Source organism: Thamnophis elegans, chromosome Z, assembly GCF_009769535.1.
Source record: "Thamnophis elegans isolate rThaEle1 chromosome Z, rThaEle1.pri, whole genome shotgun sequence".
Lineage (NCBI taxonomy): Eukaryota > Metazoa > Chordata > Lepidosauria > Squamata > Colubridae > Thamnophis > Thamnophis elegans.
Genome location: NC_045558.1, coordinates 78503496 through 78519842, shown reverse-complemented (window position 1 = coordinate 78519842; position 16347 = coordinate 78503496). Strand labels below are relative to the sequence as shown.

The 16347-nt window shown below is 38.1% G+C and overlaps 1 protein-coding gene across 1 annotated transcript in view; it reads right to left on the bottom strand.

Moving 5' to 3' along the window:
- Positions 1–16347, bottom strand: part of RAMP3 (receptor activity modifying protein 3) — a 52164-nt gene that overhangs the window by 20104 nt on the left and 15713 nt on the right. The window contains exons 2-3 of the mRNA XM_032234900.1: positions 7305–7334; positions 6339–6468 (exon numbers count right to left, since the gene is read on the bottom strand). Coding sequence (XP_032090791.1) covers positions 6339–6468; positions 7305–7334 — 160 coding nt within the window. The remainder of the gene's footprint in view (positions 1–6338; positions 6469–7304; positions 7335–16347) is intronic.

The window sequence follows — 16347 nt, the reverse complement described above, 5'->3', positions numbered from 1 at the left end:
TTTTACTACCGGTTTGGGCGCACTCTCCCATGTGCTCATGTACATGTGCAACATTTCTATGCATGCGCAGAATGCACACCCATGCGGGTGGGCGGGGCCTCCCGTTGCCGCTACTACCAGTTTGGCCAAACCGGGCCGAACCGGGAGCAACCCACCACTGACCCAGACTATTGCAGGGCAATTAAATGAATATGGCAAAAAGCTATATCTTCCTGCCGAAATGTTTAACCACCAAAGGGAGGGGAGCATTGGTATTTTATTCATTTAAGAAGTGTTTGGCTAATGAATTTTTAAAGCAGTGCTTTCTAGTAAAGGGCTCATCTCATATTTTCTCAATGCAACAAACACAACCAGATAACATTTTGTTTGCACTGGGTTGTCATGATATTGTCACTGGCTCATCCCTAGCCTATATCAGCCTGAAGTATATTTGATACAATCTGGCAATAGATAAAATCTATCAGGCTTTATTAACAATATAGTTACAACTTCACTCAAGAGCAATTAGCCACCATGTGCCACTGGAAGGATGCCTTTTTCCTTCCCATTGCTGGGAACTGGCCTCTATGGTTTGTCATAAAAATAGGTTTAGTGCTGTTTCGAAAAATCATTAAATTTGTGTTTACATAGCAGGACTAATGCTATCTTGAGAGCAATTATTCTGGAGCATAAAATGCTTGATTTAAATTGGAAAAGAGAGCCAAGTATTGCCAGCTGTGTGCATGTTAGTTTCGGTCACCACTGAGAATATTATAAGTTTTTTACTGCTTCTGCTAACCAGCTTTTTGCATGTATTTATATTTTTATTAGTTTTAATACTAGGGGGAGGACAACTTTAATTTGTCTACTGTATTCTTGCCTTATGGCTATCATTCTGGGTGTTTCTGTCCACTGAGATACAACTGGATTCACTAGTTGCAGCCCTTCAAAATAAGACTCAGTTATTAGTTGTTGTTTTTTACCTGATGCCCCATCTATATGCCTACATTATTTACTTGTGTTTTTTTGTTTAAATTTTGGTTGTCTACCCATCAACCTCAAGGAGGGACTCTGGGCAGTGCAAAGAAGGACTCTGGGCATCCTGATAGTTGGGTAACTTGCAGCAGTCTTCTAAGACATGCAGTTTTCCAGACATCTGCTTACTCTCCTCCAAACCTAGCACACTTGAGCAAAATTGGTGATTGTTTTTCCACCAGTAAGAAACACTTGCTGGGAGAATAACAAAACTGGGGGAATCCACCAGTCACTTTTCTTAACCTTTTCCAAATCTAATTAAAGAGCCAATTAAGACACCATGATAAAAAGTTGGAGATTGTGAGTTCTAGTTCTGCCTTAACCATGAAAGCCAACTTGGTGACCAGTCCAAGGCCAGTCACTTCCAGTCCAACTCTCTTATGGACAAATTAGGAAGCAGATATGTTGGATTTGCTTGCTGTCTCGAGTTATTTTTTAAAAATAATAAAAATGGGATACAAACAAATGATTCTAAGGATAAAAGGAAGACTTTGTTTATGTGGCAAAGTAGGGGCAGCAATTGGACAATAGTTTAAGTAATTATCTAGCTGTGGCCTCTAGTTTGGTTGAAAACAGTACACTAAATTCAGCTGAAACAAGTGATATCTGTGGCTAAATAAAAATACTATGACTTATCAGGTAAAATTATAAAATTCGAGTTTTCAGTCAATCAATCACAACAGAGCTTGAAGGGACCCTCAAGGTCTTTTAGTCCAAACCCCTGCTCAAGCAGGACACCCATATCAATGAGGGCTAACTGTTTTGTCATCGCATGCAGAAAGCGCGCATGTGCAATAACACATGCACCCGTGCCTGCACATGCACATGTGCCCCCCTGCCCCGCACATGTGTGCACGACCCTCCCATGCCCCATTTTGGGCCTATCAGGCCTCCCTGCAGTCTCCTGGGACCAATAACAGGCCAAGAGAGGGCTGCTCTGCACCCCCGTGCTCCCCTCACCCTCCATGCCTGAACTCATGTCTCCTACATACACCCCACCTTCCCCACTTGCATGGCAGAGACCTGAAAATCAGCTGGCTGGTGGGACATGCGCACGTGTGCATGCATGGTAGAGTTGAGCTGGGGCAACGGCTCACATGCCTGCAAAGAGGACTCTGCATGTCACCTGTAGCATGTGTGCCATAGATTCGCCATCAGGGCCCTATACCATTTCAGAAAAGTAACTGTTCAGTCTTCTCTTAAAAACCTCCAGTGATGAAGCACCACAAGTTCTGAAGGCAAGCTGTTGTGCTGGTTACCATATTTTTCATAGTATAAGATGCACCTTTTTCCCTCAAAAAAGAGGCTGAAAATCTGGGTGTGTCTTATACACTGAATACAGCATTTTTTGCCTCCCAAAACCCTGCCCCCTTCACCAAAATGACCGTGCAGAGCTTTCAGAGAACTCCTGGGGACCGAGGAAGGGAGAAATGAGCAAAAACACACCATTTTTTGCTCAATTTCCCCCCCCCCAACCCCCAGGAGCACTCAATAAGGTTCCTAAAGGCTATCCATGCCTTTTTTTTTTTTTTTAACGAAAAATGGGCCTATTTTCACAAAAAAAAAAATGCAATTTTTTGCTTGTTTTTGGAGGGGCCACCCCTTCTCCCAGGAGCATCCTGCAAGCCCCCTAAAAGCTATTCATGCCTTTTTTGGGGGTAAATTGGCCCCTTTTCATGAAAAACGGGCCATTTTTGGGAGGTTGCAGAGTGCAAAACCTTTTTTTTTAATTTGCCTCTTCAAAACATTGGTGCGTCTTATACACTGGTGCGTCATATACTCCAAAAATACAGTACTCTAAAGAAAATACTTTCTTCAAAATAAAACCACATCATTATATAAATTCTAACAATTTTCTGCAGACTAGTTTGAAAAAAATTATATATTTCAATCAAATACAATTATAAATAATAAATTACTTATAATGTATCTTCCTATCTATGCTATCTATGCCACAAGAGGCAGAATAGAAAAGATAAGTAGCTAACAGTTTGCATGAGCTAAATAGTATTTCATAGCTTTTGTATATGAAGTAGAAGAGGAAAAACAGGTGCTAACAAGGTTTAAAACGAATATTCGGCACATTCAAATTGTTTCGTTATAATTGATTCAACCTAAAAATAGCTTCTGAAGCCATCACTCAAGAAGTGAATATAATCTTATTTGCAGTGGAATGACATAGTTTTAAAAGAAACATAGGATAAGAGGACACAATTAAATTTGCATAATAATTAGAATCAACTATTGCTAACCAGAGCTCAATTTATTATGCTTAGGAGTAATACCTTTTGATACAAAAGTCATTTTTTCTGCTTCTGACTTTTACTTCTTTTTCTTCCATGTGTATTTGTTTTCAAGATCCAAACATAGTGATTTCTTGATAATTAATAAGGAGGTAATTCACTAACTGTCTCATACAATAACTACATTTTATGTATATACTTTGGTCACATGAACACAGCAGACTTAAGCTAAAGAAACCTTTTACCAAGCAGACCAATTTGGATTTTAATTCATTTTAGAATCACCAAATGATCAACCTCTTTTCTTCTATACCAATAGTATGTGATTTAAAACAATTGACCCAATTTTTTTAATTACTTTGTTAATTATTACTATTTATTTCAGTCATTCATATTTTCATAAACACAATGATTTAGATGACAGTGACATGTATGTTTTAGCTTTTTATTTCTAAATCCTACACTTTATTTCCATGCATATATTCATATAATTAATGACTGCCAGTCAGAAAGGATTGCTGGCAAATTTTACTGACCTTTAAGCAGTCTACAAGTCCTTAGCAAGCTTCTTAAAATGAAGCTTTTTTTGAGACCCTTCTCAAATTTTTCTGTACAGGTATTATGCTTAGAGAAATCTACCCCACTTCTGGATTGCTTTTCCCAAGAGGACACTATCATTTTAAAAATTGAATGTAGCAGTTCAAACTCAGTTAACTCTGGTGATGTTTTCCTTTCAGTGCCCTTAAGAAATATGAACTCAACAAGCATTGTTCACTACTGATGCATCTCTACGTTTAATCCATTTCTGCTAATTTGCAGCCCAACAAACTGCTGCCACAATTAGAAACTCCCAAGTATAAAAGTTTACTCTCTGTCCTCTTTGATTTACACTTGAATGTTTGTTTATATCATGGCGCCCTAATTGCATCAGCATCCCCTCAAAATGTCTGCAAATCCCTATGGAGCTAGATGGAGATGTTGACGTTCGGACTGGCAAAGGTGATGAACCCTTGATCTACTACTTGGCAATCTCCCAGAGCCAAAAGCCTGGCTTCAGTTCTCATGCCATCTTATGCTATCTTTCTAATTGGACTGTCCTCTCCAATTCTCAGTTTTTAATACTCTCTGCTGGGAAAGGGGCACTGGCCTGATTGTGGCGATACTTGAGTTGGTGGGGTTTGAGTAGTATTTGCATACTCTCACCTTGAGAGCTGGGTGAAGTTGGTTTTGGATGAGTCCTCTCATGAAAGGAACCAGTTGGGAGAGAGGACAGTATATTTGCTGTGAGGGGTGGGAGAGGTGGGAGTCCTTGGGGCTAAGAGTTTTTGCTATAGTGCCATGCCCCCCCCCCATTGACATCCCCCCCCAGGATGTTTGAGAGTGTGAATGTGAATACTGGGAGGGGATAGCAGAGCCCTTGGCTCTTTGAGGAAGTGGGTTAGGAAGAAGCTGTTTATCTTGGGGGATATAGGACAGGATCAGATATCACAGGCAGGGGATGCTACGGGAGCCAGAGGAAAGGCTGTTACAGGCGAAGATGCCCCGGATGCTTAAAATCAGTCACGTGTTCCACCTCTCTGAGCACATCCCCAGTCCCTGGACAGCATACCCTCAGCGGCCCTGGGGTCCAACTGCTGCTGTTGAATGTCAGGTCAATCAATAATAAAGCTTCTCTTGTTCAAAAGAAGCAAACTGACCTGCCATGCATTACTTAGACCTGGTTGACCCTGAAAGGGAGGGGGTCTCCTCTGAAAGATATGTCCAGCTGGGTGTCAGGTTTGGCACCAGGCAGGACCTCAAGGCAGGGGAGGTGGGGTGGGAGTAGCAATAGCACTTAGACTTGTATACTACTTCATTGTGCTTTATACCCCTCTCTTATAGTGTCAGCATAATGCTCCCAACAATCTGGGTCCTTATTTTACCAACCTTGGAAAGATGGAAGGCTGAGACAACCTTAAGACCTGAACTGCCAAACTGCTGGAAGCCAGCAGTCAGCAGAAGTAGCCAGCATACTGCAGCATCACAGTATCGGAGTGTCTTCCAGGAGCCTTGCTTCATAAATCTCTGGTATTGAGACCTTATTCCTGAATTAGGCTCACAGGATCAGATAGGACTGTTGCTAATATAAAACATGGTTTTGCCAGTCAGCTTGGGGCCCCAGTGGGGGAACAGCGCAATGGAGGTGGTTGATTCAGTAATAACAAATTCCACCTACCCCACCCTCCGCCTCCACCCTCCACATGTGTATTTGGTTTTAATGTTTGTTCTTAACTTTCTATGTTTTAGCTTATATGTAACTGTAAGACACCATGTTCTCCCCCCATCTGTCAGTCTGCAAAGCCAGAAAGATTGGGAACTCTGATCTACCACATGTGTACTCATAGATAACTTCCTCTGATTGTAGCTGAAGTCAAGACAAACTTTGGTAAATCAGATCCACATTCAATGGTATGCCAGTTTCCAACTATTTATTCAGGCTATTCTTTATTCTGAAAATTCTGGTATTTGCTGTTGTTCCTTAAAGTATTAGCAGATACCATTTCTTGTTAAATTTAACCAAAACCCAAAATATAATCTAGGAAGGTTATACATAATGGAGATGTTTTGCTGTAAGTTTGTAAATCAGAAAAAGGGGAATAGCCAAATAGCACTAGCACCAGGGCTAGTGCTATAGTTCCTACAATAATTCCTACAGCTATAATCAAAGAGGCTTATCTCTGAGCAGACATACGGTAGACAGGACAGTGGTAGTACAGTAGTTAGAATGCAGTATTGCAAGCTAACTCTGCCCATAGCCTGGAGTTTGATTGATCCTGACCATCTCAAGGTTGACTCAGTCTTCCATCCTTCCGAGGTCAGTAAAATGAGGGCCCAGATTGTTGGTGGAAATATGCTGACTCTGAAATCTGCACTTATATAAGTCTAAGAGCTATTTCTATTGCTACTGCATTCAGAAGTTCCACATATTCTAATAGTTTATGCTTTGTGCAATTAATGTTGTATAATAATCATTTTTAATAACAAGTAATTTTCCCATATCAAATTATAAAGCTTACTATGTAAATTTAGTCAGAAGCTTACAGTATAAATTCTGTCAGATTGCACCATTTTGTAGAATCCACTTTGTGCATCATCTCTTCAAAGGATTTTCCACACACTGGCAAGTTCTGTAGCATGAAGGATTCATTGCAGATGATCTGCTGTTGTGCACCTATGAAACAGAAAAGTCAGCCAAAAAACAAGACTATGGCCCACTTTGGAAAACCATGAAGATTTTTAAAAATGTACATAAAGAGAAAGTGTTGCAATTAAAATAGACTATTTAACTATTAAATATCTCATATCTTAGACATGACATTAGCTGGATATTGTGAAGCTCTAAAACTTTCACAGGTAATCCTTTCTTATTTATCATTTGTTTAACAACTGTTCAATGTACGACAACATAGAAAAGTGACTTACAACCAGTCCTCACACTTGCAATCATTCTACTGTCCCTGCAATCATATGATAGCAATCTGGGTATTGGCAGCCAGTCTGGATTTCTAACCATGGCATACTCGCTTTGTGTCTATAACAAAAGCATCTTCTTGGCCAGTTTGAGATAGATCTTCGACACAACTATTTCTGTCACTTCAGACTTTTATTTATTTATTTATACCTCATTCAAGGAAATATAAGATCTGCTTGAAGAAAATGGACCACTATTCATTTAAAATATTGCTGCTGAATATGTTTTCCTTATAGAAATACAATACCAATTTCTTAAGCTAAATATTCAAAGAAAAATAAAATGGTGACTCCAACTTGTAAAATTGTGTTGATTTTTCTCAGAGTCTTGCATTCTCTAAATAGTTATATATGAGGCAGTCCTCGTAAATATTGAAATTTAGCTCACAGAAGCATCACATTTTCTATATTTCATTCTAGTTGTGTGTAAGATATATACTTTGAACAAAGGTTATCAGAAATCAATCATATAAGGGCTGCCTTTTTTAAAGAGAAACAATGAAAAAGAATACAGAAAGAAAATACCAAGCTTCTTACCTGCTAATCCAATTGTTATTAGGCTATTAGCTGGAAAAAGATAAAGGAAGTATCTATTAGAGTGCTATTATTATAAAATATATTAAACTAATAATAACCTGATGATATTATTTTAAATCTAAATCATGCAGATTTTGTGCAACCACCTGGTTCCAACCCATGAAATATCTATGGTATCCAACTGGTGAAATGGGTTGGAAGAATATGATATCTAGTCCAATGCCAAATAACCTAACAAAAATGAAATTAGTATCAATCAAAAATAAAGAAGAGTACTCTCTATAGAGATAAGAACTTTAAGCTAGCAGGATTCCTATTAACATGATATTAATCAGTATGCATCATGTGTAGAGGAGAGTATAAGAATGCTACTGATTATACATCAGAGGGTGGAACTGCAATTCAGACGCATGTCAGCCTTTTGATTCAGAGCTGACAAAAGTCCCTTAACACCTTTAGAAAACAGCAGAAATTATCAAGGTTCCTTCAAAACTATACTCTATCAGATGGCTACATTTATAATTCAGAGGAAAAATCTTAACATTTACTAAATACAAAGGAATCACATATCACTTTATGTTAAACAATATTTCTTCTTGCATTAAATGACGTTCTTCAAAGCATAATGGAGGACATGATAGAATAGCTAAGACAGGAAAACCACAAAATCAGTCAAAGTGTAACTGTTCATTAGGATTTTGGAATTATACGGTAACATTTTTTCTAGCTAAGGATTTAGTTAGATATGCTTGAAAAGGAAAAGGAAAGCAAGTTTTCAGGGGAGAAAATAAAAGCCTTTGCTAGTCAAAAGAGCAATATTGGCACAGAAGGCCAATAATGCTGTATTAAGCAACTTTATAACTAGACATAGTTAACAAATAAGAAAAAACATGGAAAGAAATCAATTTATATATTAATATATAATAATATTAATTTATACAAACTTAGATGCTGCTTTATAATATCATTTAATTGATATATTACTATTTCTCTACTATGTATTATTATAAACAGTCAAGATAATGTTGAAATTCCTCACTATTTTTATGGATATGAATTCCTATTCTTCCACTGAAAGCACTCTGAATTCTACTTTAAGATTACAGTATCCCAAAGCCTAGTCCTAATTTCTTCTGCTCTGGAACAATGATAACACCTTCAGTCTCTGAAAATTAGATCCAATATTATCCCTGTAGACTTCATTCACAGCAGACTTTCCCTACCTAGTCCTCTCCTAGTCCTAAAGGTAGGTAGGTAGGTAGGTAGGAGGCAGGCAGGCAGGCAGGCAGATAGAAAGACAGATGGCACATATGTGCATATTTCCATTTTCACATTACAATGTAATCCCTCCTAGATGTTATTTTTTTTAAAAAAAAATATTGTTTTAATTAAACAAAAACACACACACAAAAAAAATCATCCTTCGTTACATCTTGTAGAAACCGTATCGATTGGTTATAAATACATTCTGTGCGTTTCTTCCACAATCCTTACATATACTTCATTCAAATTGAGTTGTATATTTTAAATAAAAAAAGAAAATGTATGTATTTTACTATTCCTGTACCACAATTCTCATTTAATTACAATTATTTAAACATGTTTTATCTAGAATCATTTGTATTTAAAGACACAACCACCACTGGCATTCATTTGCAATTTCAATAAACCTCCAATAACATTACACCTTTATGAGGTGAAATGAGGTATATTCTGAAACAAATTCAATTAAGTAAGATATCTAAGCATTCCCCCCCCAATAACACACCTGTATATATCATTAAATAGTATCCATTAACATTTCTTTGTTGTTATTGTAGTTGACCAAAGATTATTTACTGTTTATCTCACCTCTCCTCTCCACAGGCCCACACAAGATTATACCTTTATAATCATCCTTAATCAAAGATTTATTAATACTATTTATAGGTCTTTTTCCTCAGTCCCAAATTGGTTAATTACGTGTTAACAAAATAAACATTAAAAATCTAAAACAATCTAAGAGATGTTAACATTTCTACTTAATAATCACCAAAAGTATACATTAGCATTTCCTTATTTATATCACATCTCCTTTCTTCTGACTCAAATTATTTATATCTTCATAACAAGATCTAAACAAAAATTTGTAAGATTTGTACCTTTTATCACCAGATCCCAAATTACAATTTATGGCCCGGTTATTTATTGTAATTAAGGTTATCATTTCACTATTGGTATCATAGTAAATTATATGTTAACGAATAAACATTCAATGATAATCTAGAACAGTCTACAAAGTACTAAGATCTCTACTTATTAATCATCAATAATTAGCTAGCTTTTTTTCATCAACTAGCATTATTAATCAGTGTCTTTCTAGTAGCAAAATGGTCTTTTCTCTCTTGCCAGCTATTGTGTCAATTCTCTTTTCAGGACCTTTCCAGGGTTTAAGGCTTCTCTCTGCACTTTGTAGCTTAAAAGATCTCTCATGTAGTTTCGTTGCCCTTGAATTGTTATTAATGTAGGCTTGACTTCGGTTGTCAAGCTTATTTCTGGATAGATTTGTCTTGTTAACTCCATCTTTTTCGCTCTTTCTTTTTCTCCTGCATCTTGGAGTTTGGAATGCAGCACCAAATTATCAAAGTCACTTTTCCAGCTTCCCTTCTTTCCACCTTCACTCACATTTACTCTGTTAATGTTCATCTAATGTCTTATCTTTGTTTTCTGTATTTTCATTCGCTTCTTTAATTTCTGGGGCTCCAACCCCATCATCTTTTTCTGTGATATCCCACAGTCTGTCCATTTTCTTATCAAATCTCTCAAGACCTTCTGAGATGTTTTGAAGTCCAGTCAAAATATTTTGGATTATCATATTTTTTTCATCTGAGTATTGATCCATTTTTCAGAATAAAAAAAATATAAAGAAAAAGAAAAGGAGGAATTTGATAATTACTGCCACTCTAGCCTGTCAAAATTTTTTGAAGAATATCTCTATTTTTATTTTAAATCTTAAGCACAAGTTCTTTTATGGTTTTCAAAGCAGAAGGGTTCTTAACTTTTTCTTTCCTTTTCCTACTCTTGCCAAAATATTTTCCACAAGTACCAGCAGTACACTGATTGTGACCTTGAGTCTTTATCAGGTTTTAAAAAACAAGTTCCAAACCCTTCTGTTGCAAAGTCAATATATCAAATAGGAATGAACAAAGAATATATTGTTTCAACAAAAAAAACCCTTCAGACTTAGGCTTCCAAGTGGTAGATTCAACTATTTTTAATACTTTTTCCTTAAGTATCTTTAATATAATTTTGTAACAAATAGAAGGAGAAGTTTATTAGAATAAAAATGTTTTAGTTTAAGACAAAACAATTAAAGTAGTAAAAAGAAATAGAGGAAAAAAGATCAGAAGAAAAAGAAAAAGAAAGAAGGAAACTTATTTAGCAAAGGAGAAAAACAAATGCTGTCGCTTTAAATCGGAACTGAGCAAGGCATGCCTGGCTGTAGAATTCCATAAGTCTAAAAAAATTGCTGCCTCACAAGCCATAAAACTCACCGCACGTCACTGTCTCAGAACCTTGTATCACATCTTTAAAAAATCTTGAAGCACTGGGGAACTACCCAAAGATTGGAAAAAAGCTGATATGGTTCCCATCTTCAAAAAAGGAAAAAATATAGACCTAGGAAACTACAGACTAATCAGCCTGACATCAATACCTGAGAAGATACTGGAAAAGATAATCAAAAAACAGAACTGCGAACATCTAAAAATAAAGTTTTAACTAGAAGCTAGCACAAATTTATTAAAAAAGATCATACCAAACCAATCTTATTTCATTCTTTGACAAAGTGACTAAATTAATAGACCACTGAAATGCTATGTACATAGTATACTAAGGTTTTAGCAAGGCATGCAAATAAATTAACCATAACCTACTTCTTGGTAAACTAGAAAAATGTGGGATAATCAGCAACACTAACAGATGGATTAGATCCGTGATGGAGAACCTATGCAGAGCCCTCTCTGCAGGCACGTGAATTATCATCCCGCTCAGCTCCACTGAGCATGTTCATGCACCTCCTTGCCAGCCAGATGATTTTTGGGTGTCTGCCATGCATGCACAGGGGGAGGGGGAGCATGGGGTGTAGTGCCCTCTGTGACCCATTTTTAGACCCAGGAGGTTGCAGGGAGGTCTAATAGGCCCAAAATAGGGCACGCTGGGGGACACACAGTGCACATGCATGGGGGGAAAGGGGAGCGCGGGGGCATTGCGTGCACATGTGCAGGGGCAGGGTGCACATGGGGGTTTCGTGCACTCATTGCATTATGGGTGGGGGTGCTTTCGGCACAGGACCACAAAAAGGTTAGCCATCACTGGATTAGGTGAAATCTGGCTCAAAAACAGTAACTGTCAGAGGGACCTTGGAGTCCTAGTGGAGGATCTTTAGTTATGAGCCAGCAATATGCAGCAGCAGTCAAAAAAGCTAATACAATCTTTGATTGTTTAAACAGAGGCATAGAATCAAAATCATATGAAGTATTAATATGACTTTATAATGCCTTAGTAAAGCCACACCTAGAATACTGCATTTAGTTTTGGTCACCACATTACATAAAAGATATTGTGACTTTGGAAAAAGTGCAAAAAAGAGCAACTAAGAGTATTAAAGGCCTGGAGACAAAAACATTTGAAGAAATGGTTGCAGGATTTTGGTTTGCTAGTCAAACGAAAAGAAGGACTGGCGGAACATGCTAGCAGTATTCCAGTATTTGAGAGGTTGCTACAAAGGGGAGGGGAGTGGCCTTCTTACTGAAGCTACCTTGTACCATTCTCCAAAAGAGCTCAATTCTTGCAATGCTTTGGAAGTCTCCTTTTCCATATCATGCACAGCTTGGAGAAGGAGGCTTCCGAAGCACCTCTAGAGGAGGCTCAATTCTTGCAATGCTTTGAAAGCCTCTTTTTCCAACTCAATTTGAATTCAATTTGAACTCAATTTGCAATTTGAATCTAAAGGACTACAAGAAGGGAGCCCGCTCTTGAAGTTTGGAAGCATCTTTCTTCAAGGCTCATGTAATTCGGAGGAGGCAGTTACAAAGGATTGTAAGAATGTACCTTCTTTAAAGTTAAATTTTATTCATTTTCTGTAACTTAATATGTTGTGTCATCCAAGGCCACTTCATGCATTGATATTTATTTATATTTTTGCAACTGCTGCATTCTGCAATCCTAGAAAAATAATTCAGCAACCAAATTAAACAGTTGTCAAAGGTACATGAAGAAAAGCTGGATTTACCAAATACTTTTTAGACATAAGGCAGAAGAAAATGCCAATAATGATGTATACGTCTATACATTCCTGTTCTTTTGAAAAATTACCTGGGAAGAAACTGCTACTTCATACTTCATAAACTGTGTATCTTAATTGTAACTTGTTCACTCATGTTCCAATAATAAAAAGAAAACAAACAACTTCCATTTATTTTTAAATGTATATAAAAGTAATTATTTCAATATAGCAAAACAATGCATTCATTTATTTAAAAATAAAAATAATTGTATTCTGTTTAAAAGGCTTGTTTTGTTCGTTATAGTCTGATATTATTTGACTTTTGAAAGCAAATCAGCTTGTTGTGAAAACAGTTGTGAGAACAATCCTAATGTGGTATGATAAGGCAAAAGAAACAAAACAAATGGAATTCACAGAGTAGAATAATAACATGTGATAAAACAAGGATGCTGGTATCAACAGAAGCCATTTTTAATATATTGCAATGAACAATGTAATTTACACAAATATATGAGTAATAGGAAGTAAGTCATCCAAGAAACAATGAGGAAAAATGAAATGGAACAGTAAAGAAAATAAACTGGATGATATAAACCAATGGATCCACATACAGGGCAACTGTATGTCTCAGATTCATTACAGGATAAAAAATGAAGTAGCTGGAAAGTACATGCTTCTAGGAATCTTAGCATTTTATTTTTAATCCTTGTGTGGTGGTAAAAGCAATATGTATTGCTGGGAGTCTTACATTTACTGGGGTTTTCCCTATTTTCTCAAAACTTTGGGACCAAGGGGCAATAACTACTAACTTGAACGGTTTTAAAGGACTGGATATTTTTTTCTAACAAAAGATATAGCAGGAATTATTACTCTTAGAGATTCAGCTCTGGTTGGATATAACATATCTCCAAAAACCATTTACCAGAGAATACAAGAAGCGGATATTTCCACCTACTGTTTGTGAATACTGTACAACAGAAGAATTTGGTTATGAATTATTTTTAAGTTCAATTATTTGGACAGGGCATATTATTATACAAATAAAAACATACAATGCATGTTTTTAACTGTTTTGACTGAAACTAACAATAAAGAAATATTTCTACTGAAAACAATTGGTAGCAGTCAACTGAATAGTTTAATATAGAATTTCTATAAAACATTTAGAATGAGAATAAACAAAGCATTAAATACTCACAGGTTACTATATCTGGAACAATACAAAACAGTTACTATTTCTATTGTAGATAGAATGTGACATATTGTCTGTTTGACAGAAGGACCACAGACAGTAACTGTTTTTCCAGAAATACTGCAGATGGATATTTAAATGTTTTGCTATAATAGACTGTCATTTTCTTTGGCTTCAAGCACAGAACATTGACTGCAGAGGCAAGAGGATTTGGCACTTTAGCAAGATTTTCACATTTGAAGGAGCAGATGTTGAAGAGGGTTTCATTTATTTATTTTTTGTAGGGGAAAATAAATGTTATCTATGATTTTGCCATTAACTAAATGAACCAGAAATTTGAATTCTGTTTATTATACCCTAAGATCTTCAAACTCATTCTTTTCACCTCAAGCATGACCATCTATCATGATTTTCAGAGCACTAGTTTTCACAATTATTTCCTAGTACTAAAGAGTTTCTAAAATAAATATAAGTGATAAGTGAGTAAAAATAAAAACAGTACACTGAATATTATACAGTATTTAAAAATAAATAACTTTTCAAAGTTCAAAGTCTTTATTGTCATTGTACATCATGTATACAACAAAATTGGTTTAGCCTCTACTGGTGCAGTCCATACAAGAATACAAGACAACATGAATAATATAAAGAATAATCCTTGTACAAGTAGTTAGCGGGGGGGGGGGGGGGAACTAGTCACATGTTTCCATTTGTATGTTATATTCTGTGCAAAATGTATATTACTCTGGCGTATGATATTATATCCTGGTATATGCTGTACATATTACACACTGCATTGGCATCAGTGAAATTCGTCATATTAATATATTTGTGGTGCTATATTGTGTTTAAGAGTCTGACAGCCCATGGGTAGAAGCTGTTTTTAAGCTGTTTTGTCCAGCTGGCTATATACTTCTGTGTCTTCCGCCCAATGATAAAAGTGAAGAGACACAGGCCAGGGTGTGACTCTTCTTTACTCTGCCAAAATAGCGAGATCTGGCAATGGCATCCAGTGATGTTAGGGGCAACCAACAGTTTCTTATGCCGAATTAATCATTCTCTGTCATGCCTTCCTGCCTGCTCTGGAACAGCTCCTGGGACAGGCTCCACTCTCCGTTGTCCACCTTCTCTTAACTGAGCCAGTCAGCCTGATGGTTGTCGATCCCCGTGATGTGCTCTGCCCAGATCGACCGCAGATGTCTCTCTGCTCAGCTGCCTAGCGACATCACTTCGGTGTGTAGTGCCCTGGAGCGTGTGCCGCCCTGCCGATTGATGTGGGCCTTGGCCACCATGTTGTTGGTGAGTACCAGGACGTGATGACCCTCAACAGCAATCCAGAAATATTGAAGCGCCAGATGGATCGCCCAGAGTTCCAGCCAGTTGATGTTGCATTGCCAGGTTCGCCTCCCAGCCGAACAGGCTGGCATCCATGGTGAAAACGAGGCGCTCCTGGTCCCTGAACTCGCACCCCCTGAGCAAGGCTGGGGACAGCCACCACTTGAGGGAAATCCATACCTGAGGGATGGCCTAGACCTTGGCTGGTGAGCTGCTGGTGTTGGCTCTCTGGAACAGTAGGAGTCACCACTGCAGAGTCCTGGCATGCAACCGTGCCCATGGTACTACCTCGATGCAGGATATGAGTTTCCCCAACAAGCTGGATAGAAAGGCTATGGGAACATAATGGTCCCTATAGACCTGCTTAATCATCTTAACCAAACTGGCCCTGCAGTCCGGGGAGAGAAAAACCTTTCCTGCATGGGAGTCTATGACCGCTCCTAAATAGAGAATTCTAGTTGATGGGGTGAGGGAACTCTTTTCAAAGTTGACGGAGAACCCCAGCTCCTGAATGGTGTCCATGACCTGCCAAAGGTCTGCACTCGCACCTGGGGATGCCCCCTGAATGAGGACATCATCCAGATAGCAATGTAGCCTAATGGGAAAGCCCCTTAGGTAGGCTGCCACCACTGCCAGTACTTTGGTGAATGACCTAGGTGCAGAGGATAACCCAAAAGAAAGGGCCCTGTATTGGAAGTGGGATCCCAGGTAGGAGAACCGCAGGTACTGTCTGTGGCATGGAAGGATGGGAATATGGAGATAAGCCTCTGTAAGATCTATAGAAGCCATGTAATCCCCCTCCCTTATGCCTGCTAGAATGGATTTAAGTGAGGCCATCTTGAACCTGCAGTACACAAGATGTTGGTTCAAGAGCTTCAAGTCGAGAATAGCTCTTCAACCCCCCCAGAGGTTTTGGCACGAGTAACAGATTTGAGTAGAACCCCGCCCCACCTGGTCTGAGGGGACCGGTTCTATCGCGGCGATGTCAATCAGATGCTTAATGGCCTAACGCATCCGCCTGTGTTTGTCTAGATTTTGCACCAGAGGAAATGTGCGAAAGTGGTTGGGGAGGATGGAGAGGAACTCTAGCCGAAGCCCGTGTGAGACAGTGCTGATTACCCAGGCATCAGAGGAAATTCTCACCCAGGCCTTGGAGAAGAGAGCCAGGCGACTGCCAATGGGTGGAGTTGGGTTTGACCTATTTGCCCTGGTGGTATAGGCGCCCATCTCCACCTCGAAAGGGCCACTTA